At 36.1% G+C, this 27885-nt stretch overlaps 1 protein-coding gene across 3 annotated transcripts; it reads right to left on the bottom strand.

Annotated features, from left to right (window-relative positions):
- Window positions 1–29: 29 nt before the first annotated feature.
- Window positions 30–27882, bottom strand: LOC123554381 (ecto-NOX disulfide-thiol exchanger 2-like). Of its 3 annotated transcripts, none has more exons than XM_053548130.1 (14): window positions 27737–27882; window positions 24622–24666; window positions 22635–22709; window positions 22125–22399; window positions 21521–21635; window positions 20714–20923; window positions 18847–19080; window positions 17976–18188; window positions 14124–14230; window positions 11521–11665; window positions 10759–10934; window positions 4515–4697; window positions 3949–4033; window positions 30–2857 (listed from the first exon to the last, which is right to left on the bottom strand). In XM_053548130.1, exons 2-14 carry the CDS (start codon window positions 24644–24646, stop codon window positions 2625–2627), a joined length of 2076 nt encoding a protein of 691 aa, XP_053404105.1. In that variant the 5' UTR covers window positions 24647–24666; window positions 27737–27882; the 3' UTR covers window positions 30–2624. The 3 variants fall into 3 exon arrangements, with proteins under 3 accessions (XP_053404105.1, XP_053404104.1, XP_053404106.1); XM_053548129.1 differs by having other exon boundaries at window positions 27726–27880; XM_053548131.1 differs by lacking the exon at window positions 27737–27882 and having other exon boundaries at window positions 22125–22401; window positions 22636–22709; window positions 24622–24656.
- Between the last annotated feature and the right edge of the window lie 3 nt (window positions 27883–27885).

Below are 27885 nucleotides of genomic sequence, written 5' to 3'. Positions count from 1 at the left end.
ATAAAAATAACACTTTGCTTACTTCACAATTTTCTTTAATTTTTTTTACATAAATTTTACAGCATTGAGATTAAATCTTAACAACATTTCATGATGTAAGACCTTTGAAACATGTTACATATAAAACAATGGTAACGTAATAAATGGATGACATTTGCCCTATCATTCTTTTATATACACATGAATGATAATGCTTGACTATGTAGAAGAAAGATTTTAGAAGATGTAGAAATGGCACTGTTAAACCCTTATCATGCTGGACATGATTGATTCTGCCTTTGCAACCAGAGCAGATCACGATCAATTTGCCCATCTGTGCAGTCTGATCAAGATCTGCACTGATCGCCATTCAGTTAGTAACTTTTTGGTAAGCACCCCTTTTAACAGTCAATGGTACTGTCCAAATTGAAAGATGGACAAGTTCATTATAGAAATTTAGCAGGGCAAGGGTTAATCATGATATAGATGTACTGCTGATTTAGATTTAACAACTGATTACCGTATATCAACACAGAAATGAAGGATATCAATATTGAATTTCTTACAAAAAATAAAATAAAACCACAAAAAGACACTGAAAAGAATAGAGAAAACGACTAAAAAAATGTCTGATATGCACGATTGCTCCCATTGGTTCAATGTCTGTGAAATCATTAATATTCGTGGGGGGGACTAATTTTCGTAGATTTCATGGTTGAGTCAATCCATAAAATTTATTCCCAACTAACAAGTAAAATTCCCATTCATTTTTTTGTTCAAAAGTTAAAATCCACAAATTCATATCCCCATGAAATTGCCGTTTTGACCAAAACCACGAAATTTCATGCCCTCAAAACTATATGATTTTACAGTATGTCTCTAGGCAGTCTAGTGTTGATGTTCTGAAGCTTAGAAAATCGACTATATAACCGCATATGACTTTCATTTAGCATTGACAGATGTAAAAGAAATGTGACTCAAGGTAGAGGTTGAAGTATAAAAAACCTAAATTCCAAGGAACTATAAATTAATCTACCATGCATCCTCTTAAGGCCCAGAGTATAGACTGCATTAACTTGTTATGTCAGCAACAAAAGACATTTGTAAACATTCCTATCACAATCTCTAAGATTGAAGAATCCTAATGGACTAGCTTATATCTTTTAACATGGCCTAAAATTTCAATAAATTTAATATCATTTCATCTTTGCGTAGGCTTTAAATATTTCAGATAAAAGTAAGTTCTTTGCCAGTGTTAGCAACTGGTAATTTTTGAAAAGAAAAGTAAAAAAAACTAGCAAAAATTAATTGCTTACAAACGGTCTGATTTTTCAGTATCCTTCAACAAAGCAAAGACAATTTTATTGCTACAACAGAAAAAATCTAACATTTAACAACAAAACTGATCAATATGAAAGCATATTCAATATATACTGAAGCCTGATCAAATCTTGAAAAATTTATATCTGTCTATAAACTAGATTCCTTACTTAAAACCTTAGTCTGCTGGCGGCAAAGAGTTTTACCTTTGTGACCAGTGCAGAACAAGATCAGCCGCTATTCAGTCAGTAAATTTTCAGTGAACATCCCTTTGAATAATTAGTGGTACTGCCCAAATTGAATGATGGACTAGTCCACTTTAGAAATTTAGCAAGGTAAAGGTTAATTCATAATGCTGTCCTATTTTCAAATCCCTTCTATAAAAAGAACATGCTCTCTACAGTTATATAACAGACAGAGCAATTAATGTAAGTGATGTACCGATGAATTAAGATGTTCACAAATAACCAATAAATGGTTCATGATTGGTCTGTCGCAAAAAAAAATCATTTTTGACAAATTTTGAAATTCAAACAATGCCCTAAAATACGGCAAATATAGTGACACTGTTATGTCCTGGTTGCCATTATCACTTTTCAATAAGAGTACACATATAATGGTTATAAATTAGACAGAAATCTGACTAATTAACCAGTCAGGTGGTTTTTTTTTTCAATACCATCAAATTATACCAGAGTTATTTCATTAATCCAATGTAAGAAAGGTATAAATTTAATTTTGTACTGGTTAACTGCAATAGACATTTTAACTGTTTCACACATTAACACTATTGATTAACTTTATGAACCTATCAACCCCCTTTGTACAAAACTGGTAGGAAGTTCGTAAAAAGATCATTTAATAGAACATTCTACACAGGATCAACTGTGTTTTTCTTCTTAATTTTAATGAGTCCTTTCATCCATTTTACAGACATTTGACCAATTAATCCATTTCACATAATACTTGCTAATAAACTATTAACTGATGCGTAACTGCTCTATTTTTTCTTTGTTTTTGCTCAGTTAAATGAAAATTCCCTTATTTACCACACAACTAAAAGGAAGCAATATTATGCTAGTGTACTTTCATGTTTACCTACAGGCCACAACATGTTGCAAAAGTAATTATGGTATCGTAATACTAGCGCAGTGTAGCAGATACATGATTAACAGATCATGCTTTATCAAGTGGCTTTTTGATACATCTTTCTGGAATGAAGCTGTGTTCCAGTTTCTTTTGTGACCCTCTCTCTGAAATCAGCCATAAAAACACTGTATTTCAATGCAAAGTATGTAAGTATGTAGCTTATGTCACTAATTTAGTCAAAACGTGATAGCAGAAGAACTGTTCATGCCACGGTATCCGGTAAAGTGCCACCGTCTTTCTATTGTTGCTCCCACCCCACTGACTTCCTGTCGGAAAATTACCGACATTTTCTCGAGTAATGTTTCTAGTTCACTGACACGACACACAACTCCGAGGCGATGAAGGTATGACCATATATAATCCAGCGATGCACCCGTGGGATGTACGTGTAAGAAACAACAAACCAGACCTGAAACATTTCACATGTAAAATGAATGTACATCTTATGACAACTTTTAACACACAACTTCATCAGTTACAGTTTTGCTCACAGAAAATGGAGAGGTTGAAATTTTATTTACATTTTGTATTTATACAAAAGATTCCAATGCATATTTAAACAGTATGAAAATTTTGAACATAGCTTCATTCAATAATATGACAATAATAATAGGAAACAACAGCGGTAAACTGTCAAAATATAAGCCCTTCAGAGCAAATAACTTTTGTCTTTTAAAATACTCTACTTTCTAAGCAGACTAATTGTCAGTTTTCTCAATTCGACTCGTTTAAGGGCCTCAACTAAAGAGCAACAAAGACTATCCACCTGGTTATTAGACTCTTCCACGATAACAGTGAGCACTGGATAAGAACTGCTTAAGTTATTAAGTGGACACTATCAATTTTTGCAACTTTAAGTAATTCAAGGGCCAATACTCTTAAGAGTGACTGGGAGTGTCTAACTGGTTATCAAACTTGTCCAAGATATTATGACAACAGACATTGTGACCAAGAATGGTGACCAATGGGCAAGACCTATTCAAGTCATAGAGCAGACACTGTCAATTTTCACAATTTTTAGTAGGTTAAGGGCCGTAACTCCAGAGCGTCTGGGACAATCCAACTGGTTACTGACACCAGATGAGATATTATGTCCATAAAAATTGTGACGCTGTTTGGTGAACATTGAATAAGAACTGTCAAAGTTAGAGAGCGGACATGGGCAATGTTGGCAATTTTGAGTAAACTCAAAAGCCATCACTCCATAGCGACTTGCAGTATCCACTTGGTTATCAAAACTGAAAGGGCCATAACTCATATTCTTAATAAGGCTTGTTACTAATTATTCCTATTAACTTTTTTTAATAAAACATCTCAATAATAAAATCTGTGAAACGATCCTTTGTAAGCATAGAACGCAACCAAGCAATAAAATAGCAGACTCTGCTTGATTGAAACCTTACTACTATCTCTATATGGTGTATCTTACTACTAACCACTGACTTAGAGTGTATAATGAACAAGTTAACATGGCACTTTCAACATTGAAACCAATCTTACCAACAAGATGTGCTTCCTTTTCTGTGATCTGTGTTCCCGTACTGCTTATAGTATCCTCTGCTACTGCAGGCTTCTGTGGTGGAACCTGTTAAAGGAAGCAATGTTTATGAAATTAATCTAAACAAGTAGAAAAATTTTCTATAGAGATAAAGGCATACAACCTGTATTCATCAACTTTTCAAGTTAAAAGTTTTAATGAGGAGACAAAGGTCCCTTTTTATCTCTGTTATTTTCTATCACTAAATGCTTCTGTTTTATTTCCATAATCCAGGAAAAAGGATTTTAATGTTTATGCAAAACTGTCATAAAATCCCCCTCTGACAAAGGGACATAATATTGACAAAATAATAGCTAATTATGTCACTTGCCACATGAGGGAAACTCATGAAGCTAAAGACATGTGTGGAATTTGGAAGCATTTTGCCTGGTACTAGTTTTTGAGAAACCTGTTTACATACAAAACTTTGTGACACAAATGCTTATGCTGACAAAAGGGTGAAAACAATAGCTCTACTATTTGAAAAATTTCAAATACTTGTTAAAGGTAAAAAATTTACTATATTTACCTCATGGTTTTCATTTTTATCTTCTCCTTTGGATTCTGTATTAGTGCTGTCTTTGTCCTTTTTAGCTGCTTTCTCTTTATTCAGTTGATCTACTGCTGTCTGTTTCTCCATCATTAGCACAGCTTTTTCTTGTTCTGTTCGCTTTTTGTAATCTGTCAGCTCTGTCCTGGCGGTGATCAGTTGCTGAAAAGCAAGAATTTTGTTCTATTTGTCATATTTATTTATGCACTGCATAGCCATACCTTTTTTCCAGCCATTGTAAATCAATGCTAGGCCCAGCAAAAAAGCAACAACTTGTGTGTTTGTTCAGTTTTGTAACACTGATACATTCAAGGTAATATGCTAGAGTTACATGACGTGCATGTCTAGGCACTATTTAAGACACAGGCAGGTGTCTGGGTAGATGAGATAAGCAAGGCTGTTAGGCCTGCCAGCTGATAAATCAGATAAGCCAGCTAGTGTGATTGAATTAACAGACTTATTTTGGACAACTGGAAAAAACTTCATTCAAAATCTTCAGGGAAGACTTTATTAAGGGCTCAGTGTGAAACTATTGTCTCTTGTTCTTTACTTATATACAATTACAATACCTTTGCACCAAGCCCGCAAGGTATACAGCCACACCTGCATTATGCAGAAGCAATATAACCTTGCTGCATTAGGCAAGTAGCTACAAAAGATAAGCTGAAATCAGAAAAATATCAATCTGGGAAATTAGCAGACTTTCTGACTGACTGACAGGCGGCCAATAAAGAAGACTCAGTTGCACCTCATTATATTTATGCAAAATCAATCTGCATGTTGAAACAAATATAACTCTACAACGCAGGCTTTTAATACACCATATTATTTCAAAGCATCTTTCTATCCAAAGGAAATTCAACCAATAAACTAGATGCCCACGGACAATATGTGCCTGCCAGCTGTCAAAAGGACTAACATTTATGATACTATTTGGCAGTGAAAGAACAGATTGTGACAAACATTTCTGCCAAGTTATTTAAGAACATCTCCATCCATGGCTAAGTTACAGCCCAGACAAGAAAAACTACATCAACTTATGACCTTTGACCCCTAAATGTGACTTCGACCTTTCAACAACTTACGCCTGACAGACTGTCTCATTGAGGCAAACAATTGTGCTAAGTTATTTAAGAAACCCTCAATCCAGGGACTGCAAAAAGATTTGACCTTTGACCTCTAAGTATGACCTTGACCTTTCAGCTACCAATCTGGTTGTTTGCACATGATACATCATCTTATCCAGGCAAACATTTGTGGCAAAGTATTTAAGAATCTCTAAATCGAAGCCCAGACAAGCAAAACAGCACAGAGGTTTGACCTCGAAGTATGACCTTGACCTTTAAGCTACTAATCTGGTTCTTGCACATGACATACTGTGTCACTGAGGCAAACTTATGTGTTATTTAAGAACCCCTTGATCCATGGATAAGTTACAGCCCGGGCAAATTGATGGACGCACATATACCGAACCGCCACTGTGACAACTATGTCAAGCTCACTACCAGCAGGCTCGACAAAAGAATAGGGTCATGTGCTTGAATTTTTGATGGACCGATTTGAAAATATTGGTCCTGCGGTGAATTTTCACAACTGGTTTCTATGGGCAAATCACATTTTATTGTATATTGCCAGATTTTGCACAATAACTATTCTCATAAAGTAATCTGTCATGGAGAAAAGCTAGACAACAGCAGGGCTTGTTTTTGTCAGTGTCTTAGCTTCTTAAATATTTTCAAATTACTCTCAATTTCCTTCTGACCAACACAGTGCTAAAATATTGCATCAGCCTTGACAGCTATATCATCATTTCTATACATCTACCAGCAGACTACCAGTAGAAACTTGTTGTAATACAGTCAGTGTGTGAAATGTTTATCGGTAAACTACAAAGAGAAACTTGTAATACAGTCAGTGTGTGAAATGTTTATCGGCAGACTACCAACAGAAACTTGTAATACAGTCAGTGTGTGAAATGTTTATCGGCAGACTACCAAAAGAAACTTGTAATACAGTCAGTGTGTGAAATATTTATCGGCAGACTACCAAGAGAAACTTGTTGTAATACAGTCAGTGTGTGAAATGTTTATCGGTAGACTACCAAGAGGAACTTGTAATACAGTCAGTGTGTGAAATATTTATCGGCAGACTACCAAGAGAAACTTGTTGTAATACAGTCAGTGTGTGAAATGTTTATCGGTAGACTACCAAGAGAAACTTGTAATACAGTCAGTGTGTGAAATGTTTATCGGTAGACTACCAAGAGAAACTTGTTGTAATACAGTCAGTGTGTGAAATGTTTATCGGTAGACTACAAAATGAAACTTGTTAGAATACAGTGTCCACTGGAGTATCAGTGGCTTGTGAACCAGGACTGAACCTGGCAATTCATGGGGTCCCCAGCAGTTTTCCTTCACCTTTTTGTATGTTTTTTTTTTTTTAATTCAATTCAAATTTATTCAGGCAAAAGATCATAAAACATTATGAATAACTTATACAGTAACTAGAATGTGTCTGTAGACACCGGGTGTGCCCCACACTGGTATATTTGTCACAAACAAGAGGCAATACTTCAAATGTTTGCAGTCTTAAGTGGGTATAGCCTCAACAAACATTTATGAAAAGGATTCATTATTCTAGGCCGTATACTTTTTGAGCTATGAGCATCACAAACATAAAATCCACTGTTTTGGCTATTTCAAGGGCCATAACTGTGTAATAAGTGCTAAGATTCTCAAGAAAAATGCCAAGTGTGCAAGATCACATCATGATAAAGACTCAAGCAAGGTTTCATGAATTCACATCAAAAACATTTTGAGCTAAGCACATAATTAGGTGAAAATGTGCGTTTTTGACTACTTCAGGGGCCATAACTTTAAAAATAGGGGGTGGAGCAAGCCAAAAAATAAGAGGTGTGCATGTTTATATCATGATAAAGACTCATGCAAGTTTTCATCCACTTAAATCATATAATTTTTGAGCTAGGTGCGTCACAAGGTGAAAATGTGCATTTTTGACTGATTCAGGGGCCATAACTCTGAAAATAGGGGGCAGAGGCAGACAAAAAAATAGGAGGTGAGCAAGTTCATATCATGATAAAGAACCAAGCAAGATTTAACAAGAGCACCGCCTTGCGGGTGTTGACGCTTATCTGATTTTTTTTGTATAATAGAAAAATTGTCTTACCCATGATTTTCTAAGTCCAAAAAGGGCCATAATTCTTGCAAAAAGCAGGATGGAGTTATGTTTCTTGATGTACAGAGTCAGCTTATGATGGTGAACAACTGTTGCAAGTTTCAAAGCAATAGCTTGAATAGTTTAGGAGAAAAGCTGACCTAAACATAAAACTTAACCAATAAATCTGATATTTTCTAAGTCCAAAAGGGGCCATAATTCTTGCAAAAAGTAGGACAGAGTTATGTTTCTTGCTGTACATGGTCAGCTTATAATGGTGAACAAGTGTTGCAAGTTTAAAAGAAAGAGCTTTGATAGTTTAGGGGAAAAGCTGACCTAAACATAAAACTTCACCAAGAAATCTGATTTTCTAAGTCCAAAAGGGGCAATAATCATTGAAAAAAGCAGGATGGAGTTACATTTCTTGATGTACAGAGTCAACTTATGATGGTGAACAAGTGTTCCAAGTTTCAAAGCAAAAGCTTTGTTAGTTTAGGAGAAAAGTTGACCTAAACATAAAACTTAACCAAGAAATCTGATTTTCTAAGTCCAAAAGGGGCAATAATTCTTGAAAAAAGCAGGATGGAGTTACGTTTCTTACTGTACAGGGTCAGCTTATGATGGTAAACAAGTGTTCCAAGTTTCAAAGCAATAGCTTTGATAGTTTAGGAGAAAAGCTGACCTAAACATAAAACTTAACCAAGAAATCTGATATTTTCTAAGTCCAAAAGGGGCCATAATTCTTGCAAAAAGCAAGATAGAGTTATGTTTCTTGCTGTACTGGGTCAGCTATTGATGGTGAACAAGTGTTCCAAGTTTCAAAGCAATATCTTTCGTAGTTTAGGAGAAAAGCTGACCTAAACATAAAACTTAACCAGGCAACGCTGACGCCAACACCGATCAAGTGATGACAATAACTCATGATTTTTTTCTTCAAAAAATCAGATGAGCTAATTAAACTATATTAGATACTTTTTGAGCAAGGTGTGTCACAAGGTAAAAATGTGCATTTTTGATTATTTCAGGGGCCATAATTCTGGAAATAGGGGGGCAAACCCAGATGAACTAGAGCTATCACTAAAGGTGATGAATGTACCCCCCACATGCACTGACACAGTACATTGCAATTTGACGCACACAAGATTGCATAATTATGTGGACTGTATGTATATAGACTGTATGTATACAGTATAGTAACAAAAAACAAAGTCTCATAACTAAGCAGAATATTTATCTAAAAGAACATAACATGCACCATGCACAACTAGGGTTGGTACTGATCACCTGTGTGAAGTTTCATTAAATTGTGTGCAAGGGTTCGGAAGATTTGGCGCGCACAAGATTGCATATGCAGACTGTATGTACATAGTATGTGAACAAGAAACAAAGTCCCGTAACTCTGCAATTTTTGTCGTTAAAACAACCTAACATGCCCCATGTACAAGTACTGTTGTTACTGATCACTTGTGTGAAGTTTCATTATATTGTGTCAAGGGGATGAGGAGAGATGGTGCGCACAAGATTGAGTCTATGTATATAGTATAGTAACAAACAAGAGCTGTCCGTAAGACAGCGCGCTCGACTTTTCTCAGTGCTTGATTCTGAATTAGAGCGCCAGTAAAAAAAATCCAAGTTAAAAGGGACATAATTCTGTCAAAATTCAAATCAGAGTTATGGGAATTGTGTCTCCTGGTGTAGACTTTGATAGTAAAATACCTATTTTAAGTTTCAAGTCAATAGCTTTGATAGTAACAGAGATATTTGACTTTATCAAAAACTTCAACCAACGGCGACGCCGACGCAGGGGCAAGTGCAATAGCTCTACATTTTCTTCGAAAAGTTGAGCTAAAAACAAAGTCCCGTAAATCTGAAAGAAGTTTCATTAAACTGTGTCAAGGGGATGAGGAGAGATGGTGCGCACAAGATGGTGTCTATGTATATAGTATAGTAACAAAAAACAAAGTCCCGTAACTCTGCAAATTTTTTTCCAGAAAGAACCTAACATGCCCCATGCACAACTACTGTTGTTACTGATCACTTGTGTTAAGTTTCATTAAACTGTGTCAAGGGGATGAGGAGAGATGGTGCGCACAAGATGGTGTCTATGTATATAGTATAGTAACAAAAAACAAAGTCCCGTAACTCTGCAAATTTTTTTTCTGAAAGAACCTAACATGCCCCATGCACAACTACTGTTGTTACTGATCACTTGTGTGAAGTTTCATTAAATTGTGTCAAGGGGATGAGGAGAGATGGTGCACACAAGATTGTGTCTACAGGCAGACAGACGGACGGACAACCTGAAACCTGTATAGCCCCCCTTACAACTTTGTTGTCGGGGGGTACAAAATTAGGTGTGCAAGTTCATATCATGATAAAGACTCCTGCAAGGTTAAATCAATTTATATTAGATACTTTCTGAGCTAGGCGCGTCACAAGGTGAAAATGTGCATTTTTGACTATTTCAGGGGCAATAACTCAGAAAATAAGGGGTGGACCAGAAGAAAAATCGGAGTTGCGCAGGTTCATATCATGATTAAGACTCATGCAAGGTTTTGTGAATCTATATCAAATACTTTTTGAGCTAGGCGTGTTACAAGGTGAAAATGTGCATTTTTGACTATTTCAAGGGCCATAACTCTGGAGATAGGGGGCGGAGCCAGACGAAAAATAGGAAGTCCGCACGTTCATATCACAATAAAGACTCTTTACTCTACTTTTTGAGCTAGGCGTGTCACGAACTTCGGACGCCCGCACATTTGTAAGTGGTATTTTCATTAAGTGGTAACAACCATTTTTCATATACGGAATGAAGGAAAATTAAATTCATGACCACCTAACCGTTACACACCACTTAACCACTAGAGTAGGAATTGTTTACTCGGACGGACAAGACAAAATCTATAGGCGGGTAGGCACAAAAATACACGTATACAATAATCAATATATGTTTGGATTGCTTGAAACCCTTTAAAAATTGAGCATTTTGATCACCCCCTTGCAACTACAAGCATTTCGTGTTTTACTGCATATCAAAAAATAATCAAACCTGTTGCATGCCCTGCATTGCCATCTGTAGAGCTTTGACCTCTTTCTCACTGTCACCCCTGCTTGATGTTTTCTCCTGTTTATAGAGCTCAAGCTCATTTTTGAAAGCTTCCATCTGACACTTCAGGTCATCATTTTCATCTTTTAGTTGATTCAACTGGTTCAACTTTCCAGCCACTGTAATAGAAGAAAGCTTTTTCATTTCAGATAATCTTTGCATCTTTACAAAAAAACACTGGTTCTATTTCTTACGCGGAATTTATTATTAAAAAGATTCAGTGTTCTGGGATAATAATGAGCGAGGACGAAATGTCCCCCTGATATTAAGTTTTATAAAACCTTTACTTTACTGCTTTCATCCAGTTTCAATGCCTGTATCAGAGTACTGGAAAGTTGGAAACACTTTGAACCAAATTTTTATCTCGGCCCTAGAAACAGTCTCGCGTAAATGAAAATGATGATGTAGTTTGATGTTACACAGATGCACACAACATAGTGTCTTTTCATTTTATTATTTGCAGCATAAAATTATGAAACTCTTGTTAAGTAACATTATCAGAATCGAGAGTTATACTATATCATTTTCATCTTGTTTTGAATGCAAAAATTTGGAATAAATTCACAAAGTACAAGGCAAAGTTATATCGCTCACAGTTTATCTCATGGGCTGAATCAAGCTGATAATTTCCACTATTTCACAGAAAAGCATAATAATATGAAGTTTTTTTTTGTAAACTGCTTTTAACAGCTGTTCCCTACTTACTTTCAACATACTGGTTTGTTGTAGTTTCACTGTACTCCGGTTTCTTTCTCTTTGTTACAGTCGGACCTTCGTCATCATCGGACATTTCCATCTCCGCCTCCTGTCGATTACTGAAGAATTCTTCCTGCTGGTTCTGCTTTATCTCCTGAAGTATAACACATCTTGCTAAACAATTTCCACCTCATTTATTTCATGCCAAGAACATACTTACCATCTTAAAAAATTCCTTTATGGCAAATGATTTTTTATAAAATTTCTCCTCTTTATAAAGCAACAAAGTAAATGCTGGATAGTAATTCTATCAATGTTGATAAATAAAATCTAAGATATTTTCATTGTAAATAAAAAAATATATAATTTGGAAAATACAAAATGATCATATTTCTGGTATGTCAAATAGCATTCAGACATGATGTGCAAGAGCACAAAATGGTCGTCTATTTGCCTATGATGTCCAACCCTCCTCAATTGTGTTGTTTAGTCTTGATATTTTTCAGTAATATTTGCTGAAACTTATCACAGCATATTTCAATTTTACCTTTTCTATGCAGTTGTATAACAAATGTATTACTTTTAAATTCTTGAAAGAAATATGCATGTCTTTATGAATGTAAATTAGGATTTATTATTATTTATAATTCATGTTCTTTTGCATAGTTCCGTACCAGTGAAATTATACTCGATATCTTCGCTACACAGAGAATTTATCAAATAATATTTCACAGTTATTTATATATACCAATGAAAACTGTGATCAGAATACTTACCTTTGACAACAATGGCAACATATTTTGCTACTATTCTCAAAATGGTATAACATGGTCTTGCCTTGTTTTTTCTCCCAACAATTATTTATGCATTACTTCATTAACATTTCCCCTATATTATCAAGGTAATAAATAGTTCCAATTCTTCCAACAAATCTCCTTTGTTTATACCTATATGTACTTGTAACTGTTATTCATAAACATGTTTCCGAGTCAAACCATCCGTCCTGGTTACAACTTACCAGCTCTATTACTGTAAATAACACAAACTGAATCCTATTATTGATTATATTTGAAGTCCCCGTCAAGCAAGTTCACCGAATGGCATTGTCTTCTATACTTACCATTTCTGAACATTTCAGTAACATTTAAAATGGTATCTTCCATTTGTTCTTGAAAGTTCAATGAGATGTGGCTGTAAGTGTTAAGTCCTGGAGTATTATGCCCTCGTCACTTCTGAATCAGTTGTTTTTATTTGCAGCTCCATGAATGTAAATAGCCGAAAATCAATTTCTTAACCAATGACTCTAGGCATGTTTGGTAGAAGCATGTGTCCAATGTCTGTTGCAATATGAACTTGGAACATTTCTCATTGCTTCATGTAACAATCTGCAGAATGCTTCAGATGCCTTTCATCAGAGTCATTGTCCAAATCCACTCCAAATCAATACAATGGTTTAAAGTGTAAACTTTTAAATACCCACTTTCTTTACGACTTATTTCAGATACAGGCAACAAATCAGGGTTCCTTTTAATCTATTAACCTTAGATGCAACTACAGTATCACAATACAGCTTTGTCTTTGGAAATTTAACAGGTAATGTCTTAATGTAACAAACATCTTTACTTCACAATAATAATATGTTTTGAAGTTCTTTTAAAAGTGTCGATGTTGTCTGCAACTAGAATTCCAATGTACCAAAAATGACACTGTATAAATTTGGACTGACCCTGACAAAAAATATGTCACACACATCTTCACTTCATGTTGATTACATGTATGAAGCTTTACTGGAATCTCTTACAAAGTGTGGAAGATTTTGTTTGTTTGTTTTGGGTTTAACGCCGTTTCTCAACAGTATTTCAGTAATGTAACGGCGGGCAGTTAACCTAACCAGTGTTCCTGGATTCTGTACCAGTACAAACCTGTTCTCCGCAAGTAACTGCCAACTTCCCCACATGAATCAGAGGTGGAGGACTAATGATTTCAGACACAATGCCGTTTATCAAATAGTCACGGAGAACATACGCCCCGCCCGAGGATCGAACTCACGACCCCGCGATCCGCAGACCGACGCTCTACCTACTGAGCTAAGCCGGCGGGCTAAAGTGTGGAAGAGGTAGGTACCATAATGTATTTGCAACACACTGACAGACAACTGCATGATGGCTCCTAAAAACATCCCTTTCAAACTTAATATTATTCTGTCTGAAATTCTGAGATTCTAAAATATCTGTGATCTTAAATACCCTTTAATTCATACCACTCCGTGGACAGAAGAGAGTATTTGTTGGGTAACCCACCTTCAAATAAGTTTTAAACAATGCCTGAACCTCTTAGGAACAACCTTTCTCAAAATAAGGAATTGTTCTTGTAAAGGTTGTTCCAGTTTTCAGCCTTTGGTTGGAAGCAACTGCTTGACATTGACAATTTATAATAAAAGAAGACAGAATCCCATAAATTGTATAAAAATTACAGCCTAGACATCAAAATGTTTGGACGGACTAACAAATGTACCAACTAGCTAATGTCCTGTGCAATTACTATATGCCTCTATTAGGACTGTAATCTTTTCCTACAACGTCAAGCAATTGCTTCCTGGTGTCTGCACCTACCTTTGCCTGTTTGAGCCAGAGTTCAATGTTCTTGCGCTGAGCTTTAGTGAAATGATCCCAGTTACGTTGTTTCTGCGCCAACGTGAAGATTTTCTCAATCTGATCAACTGACAGGAAGAAATGTAAACATTGTCTAAGTAAAGTATTAAAATAACTACAATATACTCTGCCCAGGTCGGTAGCGACCCACTACCACACTGATTCTTGATTTGTGCAATCCTCACAATCTTGTCATTATCACAAGCACATGAATGAGGTATACTATACTAACAATTGAAATAAATACTTGAAACTGGGCCATGGCTCCAATCTTCTTGAATGACTGCAGTGCGTATCTACTGACGTTCATATACTTCCCAAAATATTTGGCAAAGGGTTTTCTACAGTTTCAAATTGAAAGCACAATAATTTTAAAGCATACATTATTTTCTTTTTAAATCTGAAAACCATTTTACTTCCATCTAAAGAAAAATTGTGCCAAAAAAAACCCTAACAACTAAATACCTACAGGTACTTCTATCATACACATACCAAAACAATAGGCAGACATGAATTGTAAGTTGCCTTACTTATTGATACTCAAGGCGAGTCTTAAAAATATGCATAATCTGTAAGCAAAGTCTGATCATTATTTATACCTCTAGAAAAACCCTTTGCTTTAATCTAAGCCCTGGAAATAGTTCATGAGACTGACTCCATCCAAGGTACTGGCTATCTGTGGTGTTCAATCAAATCACAGGCTTGAAATATACTGACCAAGTAAAATCAATTCCTCATAGGTATATATGCTTCAAAAAGACCAAAATGAAACTAGAATAAATATTTAACCCTTAGCCTGCTGGCAGCAAGTGATTCTGCCTTTGCGACCAGTGCAGACCAAGATCAGCCTGCACATCCGTGCAGTCTGATAATGGTATGACAGTTCGCCATTCATCCAGTCAATATCTTTTTGGTAAGCATCCCTTTTAACAGTTAATGGTACTGTCTGAATTGAAAGATGGACAAGTTCATTATAGAAATTTAGCAGGGTAAGGGTTAATAGAGGAAGGAGGACAAATAGTTTATAGTGATTTTAATGTTATAAGTTTCTTGCCCATCGATACCCCCTTATTCTTTGAAATTATTTTTTGGAAACTCTCCTACAGTCTACAGTTAGTTTCATCTGTAGTATGAAGAACTGATATTACTACAGCTTATCACTGGAAATGCCTTTCAATAATTTACTTTAAAAGTACTTAAAGTGATAATATAACCGTTAAATCTGTGTAGAAGAAACACTACTCTTTTTGACTTTATAATGCAATATTTTGAAAAGCGTTTCAGCAGCTGAAAAAATACTTTACAGATCTGACAATTAATATGTGTTCTCGGCTACTATGCCTCTAAAACATAACATATGTCATTGTAATATTTCCACATGTATATGCACAGTGTCCTACCAATGTGCAGCTGACATCGCAATGTCTGACTCGTACCATGGCATCTGAACTAGAACTGAAAAACTTGACTGAACATGTCTCAGAACTTCATTATGACAACACAGGACTACTTTTTTTACACACTCATGATTTTACAATCATATAACTGTCTGTCTAAATGCAACCATGGCTTTCAAAATGTCAAAATTCTATTTCAGCCGTAACTTAAGAAAATAATCATTCAAATTCGACAGAGTCACCTACTTACAAAATTAAACATTCTGGTTGTAAACAATACATGAATTTTTCAGTTACTAGTATCATAACTTTTTTTCCAAATTGAGTAATTAAGTGAACCATGTCCAGTGCAGACTTAAACTTATTACAAAAGCTTAAAGTAACTTTTTGCGAAAACATACTGCAAAACCAATGTTTACCCTGCAACAAGGTGAATTTTAACATTCTTTTCCTACCTGTAAAGTGGATACAACATACTGGTTACACTTAGACAGTTAGGTTTACTTATCCTTTAATATATATACTGGAGTCGCAACTTCTGAAATTAAGTATGTTGTGTTCTTTATCCTGAAATGTACTAAACATGGTCTTTAACTACAACAAAACCATGTCAACAGTATATGCCTCTCTCTGGAAATATTGTCTGCATTTTCTCAGTTACAATAAGGCTGTCATTGTGAAATGTGAGCTATTTTAATATCCATGTAATAACATAAAAGCATAAAAACTTGAAAGAGTTGGATTTTACGGCAAACTGACACAAACAGGTCATATCTTGCCAAGAATATCAGTCACTGTGTAAATTGGTAAAATGCAGTTTTACAAAACAAATATTAATTTCATTTTAAAGCAATTACAGCAACTTCAAGCATGAATTTCAGTTTATTTGCTGATATTCTGCCATTTCTCTGTGACTGTGTGTTCTTTATGTGTCAAGTTTAAGATAAAAGTGCAATAAAATGAAATATTTAAACATTTTGGAGTGATTCAATTTGAATTTGCAATAAATTGGCAATTCAATATACAATTTAATTCAATGACAGCCCTGCAACTGCTGAACTACAATATAACAGTTAAAATAGAGATTATTACTGCGAAATCAATAACTCATGGAGGACTACTTTTTGTGATTTCTTGCTGCATTAATAACCAAAATTAAATCCAAACAAACAAACAAAATTTTAAATTACCGGATCTTTAAAATTTGAAACCAATGAACTCATGTCCCCATGAAATAGCCATTTATGCCAAAACCAAAGTTAAAGATTTCACAGTATGCGAATTTAAATACTGGTATGGACTGGGCCTAAATATTGACTTTCTTACCATTTTCCTGGCCTCAAATATATGCAGAAGCAAATGATAAAACATAGAATCAGAATATTTGAGTTACAATTTTTTTATGAAGTTTCCTGCTATATCACTGGTGTAACATTTGTTCTCTACAAATAACTGACAACTCCCACACAATGGGAGGTGAAAGATAAATAACTTTTGATACACTGTTAGTTGGTCAATGCAACTTTGTCAATTTAACTGTTTATCTTAAGGTAGTTCTGCAAGTTCAAAATTTTTTTTTCCTACAATGTAGGATTTGATTAAATCCTTGTTTCCAAAACTTCAGAATATACTTAGAAATTTAAGTAAATAGAAAAGACGGGGGTCAAATGCTTACTTTTTTGCTAGATTGATTTGAAAAATTTGTACTTCACATAAGTTTTTGTAATGGGCGTCTATGAGAAAATCACAATTTAGATAATAATCTATTTTAGGGTAGCAATGGACTCTTTAATACAAAGTTGACCTGATGTGTACAATGTGCACCATGTTCTCACTGAAATGTGTTCTTCACAAAGCAATTCAACAGCACAATAATTCAAATTTAAATTGTGAAGGTGGGATGTGAATAGCCCTACTGCTCCATTAAGGTAGTCTGTTCACAACTTCACACTATAAATCCAGTTGAACCTTCCTTAGCAGTCACCTGTATTAGGCAGCCACTTGCCTTAAGCCACCTGTTAGCTAACTTCTCAAAATTGGCATTTTGCCCATATTTTTAAATTGTATTAAGTGGTCACTTGCCTTAAGTAGACAAACTTTGTTGTTCCCTTAGCTGGCTGCTTAACACATTTTTGACTGTATATCTAAAACCATACTTAGCGACTAATTTCAATGGTACTTCTTGCTAATTAAGTTTTCACCTGTTACACACCACTTACTGCTATAGACAGCTGCTCTTTCATGCCTAGAAGAAAATCCAGAAGTATTGGAATTGAATTGAAATTGTACTTTCATCCCATCATACTGAAATCTTATTAAAAGCTACAAAAAAACTGTGCCCTCTATTACCAAAACAAACCTTTTTCTATGTTGGGTATCAACAGATCTTACAGCACTGAGACTTTATGATACTTACATTGTCTTAAAATTCCTTCAAATATGCTTTTGAACTTTTCTTTCATTCTTAGTAACTCTTCCTCGTGGCCATGTTTCTCCATGAGAAGGCGGCGGATGTGAGAGTTTGTGCACTGTATCATACTGTAGAATGTGTTGATGTTTCTACGATTGACGTCGCCTCTCTCTAACCATGTCAGCAACACCTGGGACGCCTTCATAAAGTCTTCATCAGCTGATTTGAAATGAATTTAGAATTGAATTGATAATGTTGTATCAAGTCATTCCTTACAATCAATTAGCATTAAGTAAGCTATTTTTGTATTATGCAACAAGGACCGAAAAAATCCTCCTATAAGATCTGATTTACAGTAAGTCTTCTACCTTTCAGAATTTCAACCATAACTGTACTCCAGGTATCTACCCTGGTTTCCACGAACAGCCTCTGGCAAATGTTGCTGATATTTCAAAGTTTTGTTTACATTTAAGGTTTCAGTCAAACAGCTGCTTTTAATGGCACATCTTCACAAAATATCTTAGTCAATCGTAAAATTCCATGAAAATCAAATCTACTTTCAACACTGGTCCAGAATACAAAACGCAGGTTCATTGCTCAGGTTTATTTGACAAACTTCTGAGTAAAAAAGTCATTTAATGCAAGTCACAATTTAAAGTCATTTCCTGATGCCATAAGGTTCTCACTTTGTCAAACTTTGTCAGATTTCTTACCAGATTTAACTCGAGAACTTCTTAAAAAGTATAATGTCCTACAGTTTTGTAGTTTTCCTTTGGATATAAATTACACAGTATGTGTTGAAAGAGCATGAATGTCAAAATTCATGCATTTTGAACAAAAAGTAACTAATCTTTAGAAATACATGTAAGATACTTACATTTTAATTTTTCACTCAATGCTGATGCTTCATAATCGCTGTACTGACTGATTGGCGGAGGACTTGGCGGTCGTAACCTCTCCTCTTCCACTCGCTGACGATGTCTCATGTCCCGCATTAAAGCACGCTGTTTACATTCAAACTCATACTGGTCATCACGTGCCATTGCGAAGTCCACGTGCAATCGACCTGTGTTTGGTTTGTCATCTTTGTCCTCTATTTTCATTCTGTAACCTACAAATTAATAAATCAAAATCTTTTGTGTGAAATTAACTAAACAAGGCAGTCTGAAAGACAGCTAAATCCCCCGCCACTGCTATGGATAGTGAAAGGGTAAACCTTTGATTTTAGCTGTGACCTTGACCTGGAACTGACATGGCTGACTCATGAATTCTGCACAACGTCTTGATGAGGTGATCATTTGACCCAAGTTTCATGAAAATCCTTCAAGGGGTTTAGGAGATACAGAGCTGAAACCTTTGACCTTGAGTTGTGACCTTGACCTTGAGTTGACATGGCTGACTCGTGAGTTCTTGATGAGGTGATCATTTGACCCAAGTTTGATGAAAATCCTTCAAGGGGTTTAGGAGATACAGAGTGGACACAAAATGGAAGGCTCAAACCTTCGACCCTTAGTTGTGACCTTGACCTGGCATGGTTGACTCATAATTTCTGCACATCGTTTTGATGAGGTAATCATTTTACCCAAGTTTTATAAAATTCCTTCAAGGGGTTTAGCGGACACGAAATGGAAGGCTCAAACCTTTGACATTCAGTTGTGACCTTGACCTTGAGCTGACATGGCTGACTCATAAGTTCTGCACATCGCCTTGATGAGGTGATTGTTTGACCCAAGTTTGATGAAAATCCTTCAAGGAGTTTAGGAGATATAGAGTGGACACAAAATGGAAGGCTCAAACCTTTGACCCTAAGTTGTGACCTTGACCTTGAGCCGGCATGACTGATTCATGGGTTCTGCACATCGTCTTGATGAGGTGATCATTTGACCCAAGTTTGATAAAATTCCTTCAAGGGGTTTAGGAGATATAGAGCGCACACAAAATGGAAGGCTTAAACCTTTGACCTTGAGTTGTGACCTTGACATTGAGCCGACAAGGCTGACCCACGGGTTCTGCACATCGTCTTGATGAGGTGATCATTTGACCCAAGTTTCATGAAAATCCTTCAAGGAGTTTAGAAGATACAGAGCGGACACAAAATGGAAGGCTCAAAACCTTTGACCCTAAGTTGTGACCTTGACCTTGAGCCAGCATGGCTGACTCATGGGTTCTGCACATCGTCTTGATGAGGTGATCATTTGACCCAAGTTTTATAGAATTCCTTCAAGGGGTTTATGAGATAAAGAGCGGACACAAAATAGCAGGCTCAAACCTTTGACCTTGAGTTGTGGCCTTGACCTTGAACCGACAAGGCTGACTCATGGGTTCTGCACATCGTCTTGATGAGGTGATCATTTGACCCAAGTTTCATGAAAATCCTTCAAGGGGTTTAGGAGATATGGACCGGACACGATTTTGTTACGGACGGAAGGACGGACACAGACCATTCCTATAATCCCTCCGCCACGGCGGGGGATTAATAAAGTTAAAAATATTTTTTGATGTCAGTGATATGAAAGATGGGAAAGACAGAATACAGGTGATAAATGATCTTATATTTGTAATGCTGTAATTTTTTCTTAAAAGTGATGAACATTTTAGTCATTTTCAAGGGGTTTTAAAAGAAAGCATCAGATTTAAGGACTTTCAATGTTTGTGCAAGCCCTGTAGGACACTCACATTTCATTTCTCATCTCAGTTTCTGTAAAATAAAAAAATATTATACCAGAGTAAAAACAGGACCCTACCTGACAAAAATAGAGACCTATCAATACTGTTCTCATCTTCAAATCTCACATGTGCAAAGTTCTTCTTCTTGCTTTTTCGTACACTAGTTGTTGGACCGAATTCCCCAAAGACCTCCTGAAGTATCTCTTCTGTGCATGTCTCTGGTAATCCTCCCACAAATATAGTACGGCAGCCAGGTGGACGCTCTCTAGTGGTTGGTGGTGGAGCATCTGTGTAATAGAAATATAGTTTCATGTATTTAGGTCTAAAAAATAGCTGTTTTAGGCAAAGGCCTAAAAAATGGTTTGGTGGGTGTTCTTCTTCAACCCAAATCCCCTTGGGTCTAGTGACTTGTGTTGTGCACTCTGCATGTTTCCCCACTGAGGCTAAGAACTGATGCCAGTTTTATGAAAATCCTTCCAACAGTTTAGAAAATCTAAATTTTCATATTTAGTTTCCAGCAAACAACTACACAGTTTTAGGGCATATTGCAAACTTGAATGGTGAAGGAAGACCTAAAGCGCCCATCTGAGTATCATTTCAAGCAAAGGCAGGCACCCGGGTAGAACCACAGCCTTCTAAATGTCAGCTGCATGACTTCCTCACCCACATGATGACTGGTCCATCACTCTTAACTCAAGAGGTGAGGAGCAAATGATGTGAAGGCCGTTACATCATACATGAACCACTCTGCCATGGAGGCATAACTCTTGGATATAAAGGAAATAAATCTTACTGTAACTGTGTATTTTATACCTAAGGTTAAGTTAACAGATTTCAATACAACAGGAAGTATGTATATCTTCATAATTCTCTAGGTAACTTACTGGGAGGGGGAGGATACAGTACACAACTCTTCATTCGAATGATTTCCTTCACTACAGGTGCCATCTGCATGTTTTCTGTAGGTCCCATCGGGGCACCTCCTGGTCCCCACCCCATCTAAAATCATGAAAGTTACAAATAATAACACATCACCTAAGAGGTACATGTATATACTTAATGTGCCACCATTCTTGATTTTGACAAAATAAAAACTTTTTTTTTTCAAAAAGAGAAATAAATTAGCCTGCCCTGAAACTAAATATCAATAAAATCATTAAATTAAAATGGATTATTTGCCACTCCAAGAACAGCAGAAAATCATAATTTGAAAACAGTTGTTAAAGTTCCACCAAATATTAAATTCTTATTGTTATGGTCGCTTAAGCACAGCCTGCACTATTAAAGCCAATCTCTGACAACTGTGTCAGGGAGTCCACTCTTTGGCTCAGTGGTTAGAGTATTGGACTTGCACCTGAGCGACCTGGGTTCGAATGCCGCCATAGGAAATTTGGAATCTTCATCGTAAAATGCCATGCCCTTTGATTTGTTACAGTCATAAGACCTATATAATATTTAATGCAATCATATTTATTAAACAACACTCACTCCTGGAAACATCATCATATTTCCCATGTTGCCCATACTCATCATCTCTGGCGTAGGTCCTGGGCCCATCATCCCCATCATTGGACCCATACCCCCCATTGGGAAGAACCCCTGACCCCCTTGCATCATCATGTTCTGCTGGTCCATATTTCCATCCGTCATGCCAGCGGGAGGCATAGGGGGCATCGTCATGCCACTGCCATCATCCGAGAACTGACGATCTGACTTCGGTATGTTTAGAAGCTTAGCAGCAAAGGCATTCATTGAGTTATCATCTGGAAAAAATGGTCTTGTTTGGATCAGTTTTAACCATAAATGCCACATCTTAAGTTCTTAGAAATTGTTGCCTTTATCAAACTCAGCAGGGTGTCCGATTTTATTAATTCATTCAACTTGTGTAATAAATTCAATATGAAAAGTAACTGAACTCATATAAGATAACAACATTTATGATGATACATTTAACATGAATTGTAATGTTCAGCAAGAGAATAAAGAGCAGTTATTTACCTTTTTTCCCATCTGATGGCATGGGTGGCTTCCCTTTGTTTGCATTAAAGGCAAGAGGCTCATTGTTCATGTAGCCTGAAATGACGTTATAAAGCATTTATAATAGTGTAACAATATTACAGTGACAGGTTCTAAAGAAGAGGTCCTAACAGGAATCCTGGTAGTATCATCAAATCCTGCATTAACCTATTCTTCCATCAAAAGGTGCGTGGGCACACTTCAGTACTTTTAGATACATATGTACTATAGTCCTTTTACACTGAAATATTTTTTCATCTATGAAGCAGCGTAGTGATACTATGATAAAGGAAATCATAGCAGGAAACCTGGTACTACCATCATCAAATGCTGTTATGATCTTCCAACAGATGGGTCTGAGCAAACTTCAATATTCAAAGATTTACTATGCTTATCTTTCACAAAACTATTTTATCATTCATTTCAGAAAATCCTCATCAAATACAAGTTTACATTCAATTTTAACAGGGCTATATATACAAACAAACTGTTCATAAATGACTTGTCACTGCATCCCAAATACAACTAGAGCTATCACTAAAGGTGATGAATGTACCCACCCGCATGCACTGACACAGTACATTGCAATTTGATGCACACAAGATTGCATAATTATGTGGACTGTATGTATATATAGACTGTATGTATACAGTATAGTAACAAAAAACAAAGTCCCATAACTATGCAGAATATTTATCTAAAAGAATGTAACATGCACCATGCACAACTCGGGTTGGTACTGATCACTTGTGTGAAGTTTCATTAAATTGTGTGCAAGGGTTTGGTAGATTAGGCAAGCACAAAATTGCATATGCAGACTGTATGTACATAGTATGTTAACAAGAAACAAAGTCCCATAACTCTGCAATTTTTGTCGCTGAAAGAACCTAACATGCCCCATGCACAACTACTGTTGTTACTGATCACTTGTGTGAAGTTTCATTAAATTGTGTCGAGAGGATGAGGAGAGATGGTGCGCACAAGAATGTGTCTATGTATATAGTATAGTAACAAAAAAACAAAGTCCCATAACTCTGCAAAAAATTTTTTCTGAAAGAACCTAACATGCCCCATGCACAACTACTGTTGTTACTGATCACTTGTGTGAAGTTTTATTAAATTGTGTCAAGGGGATGAGGAGAGATGGTGCGCACAAGATTGTGTCTATGTATATAGTATAGTAACAAAAAAACAAAGTCCCATAACTCTGGAATTTTTTTTTTCTAAAAGAACCTAACATGTCCAATGCACAACTACTGTTGGTACTGAACACTTGTGTGAAGTTTCATTAAATTGTGTCAAGGGGATAAGGAGAGATGGTGCGCACAAGATTGTGTCTATGTATATAGTATAGTAACAAAAAAAACAAAGTCCCATAACTCTGCAAATTTTTTTTCTAAAAGAACCTAACATGCCCCATGCACAACTACTGTTGGTACTGATCACTTGTGTGAAGTTTCATTAAATTCTGTCAAGGGGATAAGGAGAGATGGTGCGCACAAGATTGTGTCTATGTATATAGTATAGTAACAAAAAAACAAAGTCCCATAACTCTGCAATTTTTTTTTCTAAAAGAACCTAACATGTCCCATGCACAACTACTGTTGGTACTGATCACTTGTGTGAAGTTTCATTAAATTGTGTCAAGGGGATGAGGAGAGATGGTGCGCACAAGATTGTGTCTATGTATATTTATAGTATAGTAACAAAAAAACAAAGTCCCATAACTCTGCAATTTTTTTTTCTAAAAGAACCTAACGTGCCCCATGCACAACTACTGTTGGTACTGATCACTTGTGTGAAGTTTCATTAAATTCTGTCAAGGGGATAAGGAGAGATGGTGCGCACAAGATTGCGTCTACGGACAGACGGACAGACAGACAGACAACCTGAAACCAGTATACCCCCCCTTTACAACTTTGTTGTCGGGGCGGGTACAATTAATGAAGACAGATCTACGTTCAGTTACCTTGTTCTATCCCCATTCCCATCATCTTCACAGATTTAATTTCACCTGAAATGCATGACAAGACATTATGGTTAAACATCTCTAAAAATAAATCAACCTTTTACATGTACCTCCAGTTTTTCTTTTATAATACTATGAAGCTGAAATTTTCTGCTCACTGTCAGCTGTCAATTATAACTTAATACATTGACTGTTTGTAAATATTTCAACGCACTAATTTTTACACCAGTAATTTTCAAAAGAATTATTTTAGAAAGAAATAATGCTGACAACTAGAGGATGCTTTTGTAGAAAAAACGCATGTCTCCCCCAAAGCATATTAATTAGTAATAGGCAAGAACTTCTGAAGTCAACAGGGGACAGGAGCAAAAATCAGAGAGACACTAATGGTTGGCTTAGTGACTGAAATGCAACAGGGATCATCTACTTGGCAAAATCATTAGGGGTCATCTGCTCTACATACCAATCATCCTATGAATTTTCAACATTCTGGGTCCAGTGGTTCTCAAGTTATTTGAACAGAGACGGTTTTCCATGTTCAGGCCCTGAGACCTCGACTTTTGATGGAGTGTCCCCAAAATCAAGAGAGGTCACCTGCTCTGCATGTCCAATCTATTTCAACATTCTGGGTCAAGTGGTTCTCTAATTACTAAGCGGAAACAGTTTTCCATGTTCAGGCCCTTGTGCCCTTGACTTTTGATGTAATGACCCTAAAATCTATAGGGGCCATTTATTCTGCATGTCCAATCATCCTATGAAGTTTAAATATTCTGAGTCAAATGGTTCTCAAGTTATTGATCGGAAACAGTTTTCCATGTTCAGGCCCGCGACCCTGACCTTTTCAAAGCAAGCGTTAACATTATTGCAAATTGCAATAATGGCAAACGTCAGTGTGAGCTCTAGAATCCCTTCCATGTTCCCAACGGTTTTCATTCAGGATTTTATGCTTTATTGTCAGCATAAATTCGTTATCAGAGATGTAATAACTACAAATACATAGTACACTTACAAGAGAACCTTCCCAATGGATTTCATTGGGGATTTTTCAACAGAAATATGCAGAATTCTCAATTTCGACTTAACAGAATAAATCCCGTCCTCCGAAACTGGGTATATTTATTGGTGGCTAATACCGGAAAACAGAATTATCCTTTAAAGTTGAAATTGTCAATAAGTTCGGATGTGACGGTACAGCGACAGTCAAAAGTTTTCATGCTGTCCTGAAACCTCCTAATTATTTGGACTTAGTTCATAGTTGCATGCACATCAGTTTGGAACACCTTTAGTTCTACTAATTGTATGCAAGTCACAATATTGTGATAATTTTTGCACAGGTCAATATCTCTCCTCCACGTACAACATACGGAAGGACCTTTACTGTAGTTAACCTTCTGCGATAATTCTACGCGGTGATTTTTAAATGAAATTTAAGATACCTGGAAAGAATATCCATTTTTTCCTTCCATTCAATTGATGTTTATGTGAATAAACGGCGAAAAAAACACGAGTTTGTCACTGTTAACAATGCACCCTAAAGTTTACACAAATTTTACATGGCTCTGATTTGTGTCACGTGATTGATAATGACCAACCGCACTGTCAGCTGTACTGAGTGTAAAGGTGGACATGTAGATACAGCGAGGTAGCCAAATGAAACATACAGTGTTTATGCTTTATCAATGTGTTTTACTGTTTATGTTTAAACCATAAAATGATTCAACTTTTTTGTTTTACAATTTCATCATTTAAGTATATTGCCTAATCGTGTTTTTACCTAAATCTACTTTCACCCCAGAAAAGGTCTTTACTGGTTTCGATGTAAAGAGAGGAATTCTGTCCTATCACGAAAATATCTCAGAATCAGCACTGATCAGTTCTGACGTAAAATTATCCCAGTGACATCAGTTTTCGACGACGCAAGGAATCATACGATTGCCAAAATAAGGAAAGGAGAATAATTAAATTGCCTACTTGTCAAGCAACAAAACAATACAAGACCTTCACTTTGTGTGTGGTTATTATCCGGAAATCTGATTTTTGCAAGTTCAATTCGGATAAAAACGGAAGGTGGTTGAAAGCACCTGCGCCCACTTTACGACTAATGTATTCGACGGTTCCCGCCAATCACGCTAAAAATCTATACCGTACATTGAATTTAGTACAAATCATCACCTATCATGAAAAACATTTATTGTTATGCATTTTGTTAACGTTTTAAACGTATTCAACGGTATTTAATATATTTTCAGTGTGTTATTGGAAAGTCCTATTCAAATTTGCATTTATTAAATATCATTGATTGTTAAAGTTTGGGCACCTTACATAAATCGGCTCTGCTCCGTGTTACTCGTAGATCTCTGCACCCAACCATAACATTTATTAAGTAACACCCAATTAACAATGTAGATGGGATTTTTTTATCAATTGTTAACAATTAGCATTTGCAATGTAAGTACATCTTAAAGAATGGCTTTAACGTTCTTAGTTTATTCTGCAACGGAGTCATCTAAATTAGATCGTGATATTTTTACTGTATGGTATAGGGTTTTTAAAAGCATGACACAACCAATAAGAACAAAGATGGCCGTGTCTGCAGACGAACATCTAAAACTATTTTTATGCTTCTAAGTGATTAAATGAGAGTGTCACTGAAGTACCAGTTTTGGGATTAAATAAAAGATGTATAAAACGGTATGTTGATATTAATTTATCATTTTACTTTACATTTTTATTTGATTAAGTCATAAAATGTAGACACGAGTAGAACTTTGTTTATTCTACCAACATACCATGTGATCACCACTTGACATGCTCGGGATATGCAAATTAACCGGACATACTGATATCTTCGAAAACGTATGTCCGTTGAAAACGTAAGTCGTGGGGATATTTGGATTACTGAAGGGAATGCTGAATAAAGTATTATGATTATCCCAATCAAAACCAGGCTTACTTTGGTGTACCAATCATGTGATCGTGATATCCCAGTGTTGTATTAATCGATCCCAATAATTTGTTTCAAAAGACACTGCTGTCAACAGTTCTCTCCCTTACCTTGGAATTAGACAGAAGTGCAAATAAATTATAAGCAGAAGAACACGTACCGTAAACTTACGAATTAAAGAGGCTGTCTATTCATTCAGTGTCTGTTGTGGAATATGATGTAAGATCTCTATTGTATTTGCACAAAAACACTTTTGTACAGGAAAAATGCACACCCTTCTGCAATTCTCACCGGAAACTTACTATAAAGCTACTTAAGTG

This window comes from Mercenaria mercenaria, chromosome 7 (genome assembly GCF_021730395.1).
Source record: "Mercenaria mercenaria strain notata chromosome 7, MADL_Memer_1, whole genome shotgun sequence".
Classification (NCBI taxonomy): Eukaryota; Metazoa; Mollusca; class Bivalvia; order Venerida; family Veneridae; genus Mercenaria; species Mercenaria mercenaria.
Note: the sequence above shows the minus strand (reverse complement) of the source record. Positions and strands in the feature narration are given on the sequence as shown.